Source organism: Amphiura filiformis, chromosome 8 (genome assembly GCF_039555335.1).
Source record: "Amphiura filiformis chromosome 8, Afil_fr2py, whole genome shotgun sequence".
NCBI lineage: Eukaryota > Metazoa > Echinodermata > Ophiuroidea > Amphilepidida > Amphiuridae > Amphiura > Amphiura filiformis.
In genome coordinates, this window is record NC_092635.1 from 51,383,613 (window position 1) to 51,395,150 (window position 11,538).

The 11,538-nt window shown below is 37.0% G+C and overlaps 1 protein-coding gene across 1 annotated transcript; it reads right to left on the reverse strand.

Annotated features, from left to right (window-relative positions):
* Window positions 1–3,494: 3,494 nt before the first annotated feature.
* Window positions 3,495–9,944, reverse strand: LOC140159188 (uncharacterized). The gene is made up of 2 exons (XM_072182571.1): window positions 8,707–9,944; window positions 3,495–5,107 (listed from the first exon to the last, which is right to left on the reverse strand). The coding sequence occupies exon 2, from the start codon at window positions 5,073–5,075 to the stop codon at window positions 3,504–3,506; it is 1,572 nt and encodes a 523-aa protein (XP_072038672.1). The 5' UTR covers window positions 5,076–5,107; window positions 8,707–9,944; the 3' UTR covers window positions 3,495–3,503.
* Window positions 9,945–11,538: the final 1,594 nt, after the last annotated feature.

Genomic DNA, 11,538 nt, shown 5'->3' on the forward strand with positions numbered 1-11,538 from the left:
GTACAGTTTATTTAAATCACCCTGTAAGAGTCTTTTAATAGAAATTTTGAATTTTGAAAATAATGCGATTTGAATCAGACGATTTTTTGGCCAACTCACGGATCCAACTTTATATGTTTTCTCTTAATGTCCCAGTGACCAAATGCCAATACTATTTGGTTGTGCCCCATCTGATCAGAACATGGGACAGCATAGGAATGGAACAATTCGCATAAATTAAATAATTGGTAAGGTCAGCCCATGGCATCTCACCTCAACCTCCACTAACAGTGGACTTCGGTTGTATATATAAATGCGCATATAAATTATAAATGCGCACGTGACCAGATGGCCAGTGCCATGTTCGTGTTACCTCACTGTCAATCACTGAAATTGCGACCACAGTTCCAGGTGGTGGCCGCATTGCATTCTCTAAATTCAGTAAATTTTCATCGTCAACCGTGTAATTGAATGGGATTATTTTGACATTTTAAAACGCTTGAAATATCACAAAAAAATAGGCCTATGTTGATAAATAATATAAATACAAGCTAAAACCATTGGGGTTCGATAATGAACCCCACAAAATTAACCGACTACAGCTCAACTGATCATACTTTTCCTACATTCGACCTTGCATGATTTTTGAGTTGACAGTGTCATGAAAATAACTATAGATACTTGACAGGCCATTAGTAGCCCAGTTCTGAACCTTTTCATTGATCATTCATAACAATAGGTATCTGATGGATCAGTGAAGATAAGAAGGGATTATAATATATCCGTAACCTTGATATTATAGTACATCTCGAGGAAAAAGTGCAATGGACATGTTTTCATTTTATGTTTCAAATATCCCGCGCATGAAAATTGAGTATTTAACCCAAAATGGAAAATGGAACAATTTATTGAAATCTGTTTTAACAGATTTTTTGACATCTTTTTCTGCACTGTATTATACCTAAATTAAGAAATTTGATAAATATTCAAAGAAAATCTAGGTCATCCAAAAAATGTTGATTTTTACACCTTTTGGGGCAAAAAAGGAAAAATAAGCAAAAATATCAAAATCTGTTTTAACAGCTTCATTCATCAAGTCATAACAAACGGCCTACATGCTTAATTTCTAATAAAATATTGAAATTGTGAAAAATATAGGTATTTATTGATTTTCATGTTTTTTCTTGCAAATATGCTAATAATATGCAAATTATGAAATTGCAAAATAAAGTTTCTACATAGCATACATCTTTCAAGTGTGATGTTCAAAATGACAGACATCAAAAAGAGATTCGATGAAATGTAAAGGTGTAGTAATAATTTTGGCATGGACTGTCTGGTTAGGCAAAGTACGGTAAGTTGAGCTGTATATTGGAAAATGCCATACGGCCGGGCGGTTTCACAAGTTGCCGGCTCGATCATGTCATCCGCCGCCTGCACAGTCTGACCTTAAAGCCAATCATGTCCCCTTTCATACTTTCATGCCGTTGCGACAAGAGGCATGACTTATCAGCCATTCACAAGTCTTGATTGTGTCTGTTTGTCTACAATGCGCGTGTGTCATGCCGCTCGGCGGCAAGCAGCATGATAGCATGAAACCAGCACTACGTCATAGATATGGCCAATTGGCACGCCCATTTAGCACGGAAATTATGAAATATAAGTTTGTAAATCAGCTATATCTAGCTTTTCCGTAGTTAATTTTTTTTTTTTTTCCGTGATGGAAAACGTTAATAAAGAGTTTATCTTTCGGGTCAAGTTATTTTACCCTTTGCAATCAATGCCACTATTTTGCAAAAGCAATTTTCCTTGCGACCTGTCATTTTCCCCTACTTTTGCACGGGGAGTTTATGTACATCCGGGTACCTTATATCGTTTAATACGGTATGGCGACTTGTAGATGTCACGTGCGCATTTATATATGCGCATTTATATATACAACCGAAGTCCACTGACTAATTATTGCCGTCGTGAAAAAACAAACATACCTATTTAGTTCATGATGTCGTCAATCGGCATGACATTGATATGAAAATGCCAAACACACAGGATTATCCACCATTTGTGATAACGAAATTTTCTTTTGCCGGGAAGAATGCGTCTGGGTCCCTCTCTCTTTTCTGTAGATGGTCGGCAAATTTTTTGTTTGGTATGGACACTATATATAATCTCGTATACCTCAAATCAAATATCGTGTTACTGAAGGGATTTTGTAAATGTGACCCGGCAGCACAAACGAGCCGTAAATTCCCTAAATTGTATTCTGTGTTACGGTGTAAAATGTGTACGAAGGTCGTATTCATCGATTACTTAAGCTGGCCCGACTTCCGTCTTATTTTGATAGTCAAAAACTAATCAATAATCCTATTGTTGAAGTGGATAATAAGCTTCTACCTTAGATGGCCGGCTATAGAACTTTTAATAGCTCTGGTCTTTGTTTGCTTTTTGCTAAATCCTGTTCAAGTGGTGGGTTACCAGGCATTGTATTTTGTACAGGTATGCATAACCAACAATTAACAATGAGAGAACTTTCTTACAACCTCGTTGACTTGGGGATGATTTGAAATGACCGCCAATTATGACTGTTTGATATATATTGCCAGCAATGTGGAAAAAGAGACACAAGTAAAAATGTAAAAAGCTATAATTTTGTTGAAGGAGCAAAGTTTAATAAACCATAACCTCGCTTCTGGATATCGTTTGAAGTCAAATGATATACCATTTTTAAGTTTATGATGTTTATTTTTAAACACGAAATAAAACAAAATTGACGGGGAGGAATTTACGGCTCATTCGCCGTGGACGGTCACAAATGACCTGTAGCATACGCCCGTATCCCAGGGCCCGTATTCACACCAATAGACAACAACGAGCCAAATAATATATTAACTTATATATTTAAGTATGTTTATGTTTAATCTTAAAATATAACACTTACAATGAACAATCAGCGACAACGATATAATATGGCCGAAATGTCGAACAGGTGGACGGGAAAGTATAGTTAATCCCATACAAAATATGGAAAGCGAAATTTTTTCCCTTCTGCATTTTAATTCAGCAAAGTCATGACGACAAAATACATATCAGCGTATAGATGTGATAAGAAGTGCTAACACCCTGGAACAGAGACCCTGGAACAACTCCTCTTATGAAGAAATGGTTTCATTATTAATATTAATACCACTACGTCATACATCATGTTTTAGTAGAGCAACAGCGCTAATGTTCTGTTACATTCCGTTAACAAATGTTTGAAAGTGTTTCTGACTTGCCTGAAGGATACTGAACAAAATTTCTTTGGACTGTCCTCTTCAAAGTTTTATCCCCCCCGGATCTACGACTATGCCACAAAGCCACTAATCGTGATGATTTGTATTTCATTGTTGAATGTTTATTAAATCTTCATGCTTGGACAATATCAGGGTTATAGCTACCCCAAGTTGGGTGCCGGTTAATTTTATTATCCAATTAGAGCGCGGCACAATCTTTATAGCGAACGCGCGGGATTGGGGTTTTTGTTTTTACTTTTTTTTGTTTCTCTTTTTAAGTGCTGGGCGGCCAGCGTCAGTCCCAGGCGGGGCCGCCCGGCGCCGTCTTCTGTAGCTAGAACCAGGCTGGACAATATCAACATCCTGAACGTTTGCGCGGCAAACTGGACATGATTGCCAGGCCTTGACATTTGGACAGTTGCAGACACAATCTTCGCACCATACTGGATGTTTACGGCACAATTCGAGGTTGTAGGCATGAGTCGGTGGCGCGCTGTAGCAAGCCAAACACATTTGTGCAGGCATTGTAGTGACGTCGGCAGTTTGGGCCATTGCGTTCATAGCCTCTGTTTGATCCGTAGCGTCGACACCAAAAGCAAACACAATAGCACCAAATCTCTTCTTGAAGGGTGGCTTTGTTCCCGTGTACACAAATGCACCAAAAGGTGCCCCCATCCAACGAAAAACTTCATTCTGACCATCAGGTAGAACGCGAGTCATAATGTAAACTCTCCCGCTTGGGATAGTTGCATAATTTTCAAAGCCCTTATCCAAAAGAGGGGCAATTGTGGTCTCATTACAGGCTTCAATGGGTGGAAAGGCCCCATTCGTAGGTAAAAATTCACCGCGACCAACTTGTAGACGAGAAACACCTTCGAGCGCAGGATTTCCGAGTACGCGGAAGCCACTTCTTGTTGACAAATAGCATGACGCCGTTTGCTTTTTACGTTCGGTGTATTTAAAACCTCCTTGACGGACAGCGGCGAGCATCTTCCCAAAGACGTCGACGTAGGTATTCTTGTGGTGCATGCACGTCGCAATAGCATCGTCGATAATGCTAGCATCAATATCCAATTGGTTCAAAACGGCGTTTGAAAACCCTTTATTGTTGGCACAATAGCGATACGATTGTAAAGGTGCTGATGAATTGAAGGCTTCGGATGGAGTCAGAACACGATCTGGAATACCAAGCGCCTTGCGAACTTCATTGGGAAGGTTGACGGGTTCTCCTTTAGACGTAGAGTTGAGTCGAAATTCGGTGGGACGACACTTTGATATCGTCTTTCTGCTACCCCATCCTCCATGTGAGTCTTCGTACTTGGTTCCACCAATGTCAGTTCGTCCAATGTAGGTAACGACTCTGAGAGCCTTTTTCATGGCAATCTTCACAGAATTGGCGACGTCTTTCAATTCGTCCATTTCGACATTATTCCAAAGCTTTTGGTCAAACACAATGCATTCGCACTCATCATGCGTAAAATACCCATTGGTCAAAATTCGACACCTGGTAACCACATGGAATGGTTCCTTTTCAGAAAAGGACCACATTTTCCCTCTCTTGGAAGCCCAAATAGGGACGGTGGCAAGGCCGATATCAGCAAGTCCCATCTTGTGGGCATCTGGAAAAACAGACGTCCATGAAGGAATGTCTTTGAATCGAATAAGTTCACCGTCGTCCAATTCAACCATGCGTCCATCGCGGTCGGCCCATGCAATTAAGTCAGCCTCAGTGTTGATTTTGGAGGGGATTTCAATGCCTTGGAAGCGGAAACCCGCCGTGTCAAGTAGAGTTGCATGTTCATCGATGTCCATTGTTGTAGCCATTGTTGTAGTTTTGTTTTATGGTCGATTCATGACTGTGATTATAATAAGAAAAATACAGAGTTTTTATGTAAAACAGTGAGTGTATATAGAATATAATTTGGGCCCATACCTATTTACCAGTGCGCAGCCTTCCCCAGCCAAGCTGCAATTTTACTGCAGCTTAAATATAGTCAGCTATTGTTCACATGCACCCAGATGATGTATTTTTCAAACCTATTTCTTCGTAATCCTTAAAGTCCCTAGTACACACATTTTGTTGTTCCCAAAACAACATATTGGTGGGGGAAAGGTCATTAAATTTTACATCGGGTCAAATTTCAAACTTCATCAAATTGTGTCGAAACGTATCTAATGTATTCCTCTGGTCATACGGATTCAGAAAATGTATAGTTTTACCTATCTAGGATGTACCGTTCTTGAGTTATTACCAAAAAGGTCAAAGGTCAAGCATTGACCTCTTAAGGGTCAAAAATTTTAAACTTGCTCCGATCTTGATGAAAATGGTGTCAAAATCTTCGTTTTGATAAATGAATGCAATATCCTAGCAATATGTAGGATGTTTCATAACCTAGATTTCGCATCAAAATAAATCAATGACCATAGAAACCCATTGAACTTGACATGTTTTGATGTGTACATAAACATCCTCACGTGTTACTAACGAGCATTATTTAAGATCATTTATCAAAACAAGGTAACGAGGTGAGAGGTCGATCCCCTTGTGAGCTCTATTGACCTTGACATATTGTGTTACGTAACCCAGAGGATGATTTAAGGAAGCCCCCATCATGCACTGCAAAAGTGTTATCACTCGAGTTTCAACTGCCACTTTACTTCTCAAATCCCATTGAACTCTGTGCAAAAGATGTTTTTTTTAGAATTGTGCGTGTGTCATTATTACTTGGTCGATTTAATAACAAAAGTGATGTGTGTTTAAAGGATAATTCACACCTTCTGTAGATAACATAAAATGTGAAATCGACTAGAATCTTCATAGCGTTTTTTATGTAAATATAACTGTACAAATTCAAATTAAACCATGCACGTGCAGTACGTCTATATGCAGTGGGCGAGTAGTGGTGTCATGTTCGCTCACACAGCTACGCTAACCGCAAGTAACATAGTGGAATGTTGGGAAGTGCTTATATCATCCTCTGTACGTAACCTATGTAACAAAAAATCCCAGATGATACAAACTTGATCTGGTCCATGGGGGCCAAAGGTGGCAAATTTGAAATTGAGATAAAGGCAAAAATATGGAGTAAAAAACAATAAAATACATAAGAAAATAGACATCACGAAACTTCATAACTTTAGAACAGAGTATGCTAGACCTTTGGTGTTTTCAGTATATGATAGTCTAATGTTTGTATAAGGTGATAGTTATAGTAACTCAATTTTCAAATATGCCTCCTTTGGCCCCCATGGACCAGATCGCGTCACATATTTTAAAATGGTTTTGCAAGAGGAACAATTTGAGCATTTTTACGATGTTGACCCCAGTTAAGGTCAAACTTTGACCTTTTTGCTAATAACTCAAGAACCGTTTATTACAGGTAGGTCAAACTATACGTTTTCTGAATCCTTATGACCAGATGAATATTTTTGTGGGAATTAAAACAAGATTTTAGCAATTTTAAAATTTGACCCCATATAACCTTTGAAGCTATTGCCCATGACCCATAGAAAACACCTAACTCAACATGTCACTTGCTTCCAAAATATGGGAGTTGGCTCCTTAAGGGATGGGGTATGAACGTTTGGATAGTATTTATTGTGGGAGATGAGAGCACCCCAGAAATATCGAATTGCATTCTGAATACGAAGAATGTCCTTCTGATATCAAATAATTTTGATTTTTTTGAAATTTGCAATGTAATATACATTAATCATGTTAATGGTAAATAATCAAAAATTGATATTTTTGATATTTAACAGTCCTCGAAGTAAATTTTATAAATCTGATGATATGTACTTAAAGTGTATATAGCTGGGATGAAAAGCCGACGATCAATTGAAAATTTTGACCTTTCGTATTGAAGATATGGATTTTTTTTCCCCAAAACACCAACAAAATTTAGGTCTTTTTGGGAAAAAATGTATTATCTTCAATATGAAAGGTGAAATTTTTCAATTGATCGTCGGCTTTTCTTCCCAGCTACATACGCTTTAAGTACATATCATTAGATTTTTAAAGCTTACTTCGAGGACTGTTATATATCAACAATTGTTAAAATATCAAATTTTAATAATTTGTCATAAAATTTGTGTTGTATCGCGAATTTCAAAAAATGAAAATTATTTGATATCAGGACTTTCTTCGTATTCAGAATGCAGTTCGATATGTCTGATGCGCTCTCATATCCCACAAAAAATACTGTCGAAACGCTCATTCCACATCCCTTTAAGTACACGGTAATTATGTAATTTTGGGGCCTGAATTCATTTTTAAAAATACCTATCTATGCCAACCTTTTATAACATGCCATTTCGCTTCAAAGGGCTTGGCTCCCTAGGTATCTTCAGTAGATCATAATAATGAATTAAATAATTACTGTCTTCAGTAGATAACAATAATAAATTACATATTACTGCTGTTTTCAGTAGACAGTAGGCCCCTACTAATCAATTACATAATTATTGTCGTCAGTAGATATCAGTAAGAAATAAATTACTGTCTTCACCAGATAGTAATAAACTAATAATACATTTTATAATTCACTGTCGCCTGTCGAGAATAATGACATAATTTAGGTCCGACAGTCTTCGGAAGATAGCATTAACTGCATAAATACTGCCCGCAGTATATAGTAATGATAAATTGAATGACAGTCTTCAGTAGATAGCAATAATAAATTACATAATTGCTCTCTTCAGTAGATAGTAATAATACATTTTATAAATATTGCATCAAATTATGTGGCATCACAATAGTTTCAGATAATGTTTACAATACGCTCTCGCATAATACGAAAATGCCAGCTTGTAAAATGAAATTGTAGGTAACCTAGGCAAACCTTAGTTAACACATTTACTAGTCAGCGAATTCGCCGAGACCGGGGCCCCAACACAATGCATATTTACATAGAAATTTGAATTTTTTCGAGAATAGGTGGGTGAAGGAAACCTACATAAATATGTTTTCTATACTTCACTTGACCCAAATATATGATTTTTATGGTGATAATCAAGTCGCACATGGAATTTTAGAGGATTTTGATAGCAGTTCCATTAAAAAAAGCTGCCATCGCCATGAGACTAAGATCTAGAAACACCCCGAAATGCCGTTTTGGGGAATTTTGCTAGCTGAATCTTTTTGATGAAAGTCAATCTTTGACAAGATGTAACTTTGCTACGGAAAGTGCTATGAAAAAAAGGTTTTCAGTTTTGGCTTAGTTTACTCAAGGGCTTTAATTTGATATATAAAACGATGCAATTTGATGGCAAATTTGAATTCACCTAGGATACCTAGAAATTGTAATGTGCAGAAATCTGCAAGCGCAAATTGAGCAAGTGTTACATGCATGCATGAAAATCCATAGGCCCCCTACACCCACAGACAGAAACAATTCACAAAAAAATTGCTATCATAGGCCTTCATAGGCTTTATATTTCGAAGCAATATACTTACCGCATATTAAACTGACAAGGCTAACGCGAGTATGATTACATTAATATGATGGCGTGATTGTAATTGGAGGCTTCCGTCAATACATGGAGTAAAAGACAAGAGTTCATAGGTAACTCATGTATTGCAACCGTAAAGGTACCTATGAATAATTAATCAGGTGACGTCTGTACCAACTCCAAGGATGTTTCGCCTGTTTCGAACCTTGTTTTTAATCCATATATTATTCAATTATTATTATTTATTAAATACTACTATTATCATTCAATCATTGTTAAAGGTGGGTAACCTGATTGACAGCCTCATCCCCAACTTTATCAAAATGCAGATTTTGGTATCAGGTGAAAGGTCATATATTTCTCATTAAGGCATTATGCCAAATTGGTATAATTTCCGAAGAAATAGTCAAAAAGCTGTCGAATTAGTCTCAACTGTGGTATACCACGTTTTTGACTAATTCAGCAGTTTTTTGATGATATCATCGGAAATACACCGATTTGGAACTCCTAATTTCAGTATGTTAATGAGAAAAATAGGATCGTTCATTTGATATCAATTTATTCCCGAAAATTTATTACATGATCATGATGATTATCATTAATAAAAACACTGTAGACTACCAGTTTTACGCTGTGTTAGTTGTCAGTAATTCCATAAAGAATTGGTCGCATTTACAAGGAACATTTACATGATCTTTTTGCATGAATGCTTGAGAAGGACAACATTTTATGTTATACGTATTAGTTTTAAAGAATTTGATTTTCCAAATATATCAGATCACCTTCCTTTAAACAAAAGGGCAATGTCGGGAGGTATAATGTGCACCCCCATGACTCTACCAAACCAACTTTTTTAGCCCTAACTTACGCCAGAGTGAACACGTAAAAATACGGCCAATTCAGAAAAAAAATCTTGTCTTTCGTATATCATGTAAATTATATAAGGCATACTTTGTACAATTACGATTTGTTGTACCAATTAACTTTTTAATGAACATGTTGTATAGTTTTAAATTGCTTATTTCTTTTTCAGGAGCATTTTCACAATCTGAGGAGGTCAAAATCATACAGGGCTTGGAAAAACCCATCAGAAAATATATAGGGCGCGATGCTTGTTTATATGTATACATGGCGATCAAAATTTTCTTCATTGTTATATCTGATTAATTATTCAAAAATCTTAATTAATGCTAATTAGCTGCTTAAAAGTCATAAAATTACCATAACAACCCAGAACGAGCACAATTACACAGACTAACGTCACGGCTGTGTCTTTTTTCTTACAGGTTCTTTCTTTTCTTCTTTCTTTCTTCTTCTTTCTGCCGACCACTACATTTGCTCTAGCACTTACATGCTTACACCGATTTTGACCTAGCTTGGTCACAACCATCATTGACCATGCCCCTACATGTCATATGAAACTCGTGGGGTCAAAGGTCACGCAGGGGTCATAGGGGTCAAAAACGTGATTTCAACTCAAAATGCTTCTTCTCTCACAGATTACATAGGACAATGACACCACTTGCACACATGCATTGTTATTATCCAGTGTCTATGGGGTCCTCACAGATTTGGGGTCAAAGGTCATTAAGGGGTCACTTCCGGTATAAAACGAAAAAACTTCAAAAATTTTTATTTGCTAAGAAAAACATAGGACAGTAACAATATGAATACCTGAGTGGAAGAAGGGCCCAACTCCATCAAAACTGTTTTTGAGATATCAAGAAAAAACTTAATATTTGGAAAAGTTTTATAGACAGAATGTTTTCATCTTCAGGGGACCTTAAATACATGAGCATACAATATTACGTACATTCGAAATTATATATGATGTTTTCATGGCAACGGTACAGGTCTTAATACGAGCTGGAGTTGGGCCCTTCTTCCACTAATATACTTGAAGTGCCAGTTCCGTGTTAGAAATGGCTACAGAAATTAGGTAACCACCATTAATTGCACAAATATAACTCATGTAATATGTTTAAAAGAAAGTTTATTGTAGTGAAAAGCATATTTCATGGATGAACAAAATTCCTCTTTAACCCACTATTTGTGGAAGAAGGGCCCAACTCCATGGAGTTGGGCCTTTCTTCCATGAAAATCATGATTAAGTGTATGTGGAAGACTATTTAAAGAGTGGATTTTGGCTCATCTTTCACACACAAGGAAGAACAGTCTGCTGGCAATAAAATGCTGGGTCTAACTCAATTTGGTAAAAAATTGGAGTTGGGCCCTTCTTCCACTCAGGTATTCATATGTTCACACATAAATTGATGTTACCCTGTGTATATGTGGTATTTTTTTATTTAGTGTCAAAGGTCATTAAGGGGCCACTTCCGGTATAATACGAAATACGTTTAAAATGCTTCTTCTCCCACAAATTACGTAGGACAGTGACACAACTTGCACACATGCATTGTTATTACCCAGTGTCTATGGGGTCCTCACAGATTTGGGATCAAAGGTCATTAAAGGGTCACTTCCGGTATAAAACGAAAAACCTTCAAATTTTTTTATTTGCTAAGAAAAACATAGGACAGTAACGGTATGTTCACACATGAATTGTGGGTACCCAATTCATATGTGGTATTTTTTTATTTGGGGTCAAATGTCATTAAGGGGTCACTTCCGGTATAAAACGAAAAACCGTCAAAATTTTTTATTTGCTAAGAAAAACATAGGACAGTAACGGTATGTTCACACATGAATTGTGGGTACCCAATTCATATGTGGTATTTTTTTTATTTAGGGTCAAATGTCATTAAGGGGTCACTTCCGGTCTGAGACGAAAAACCTTCAAAATGCCCCTTCTGCCACAAGTAACATAGCAAAGTGG

Coding starts and splice junctions, on each gene's coding strand:
- LOC140159188 (XM_072182571.1), bottom strand. CDS start 5,075: ATGGCTACAACAATGGACATCGATGAACATGCAACTCTACTTGACACG.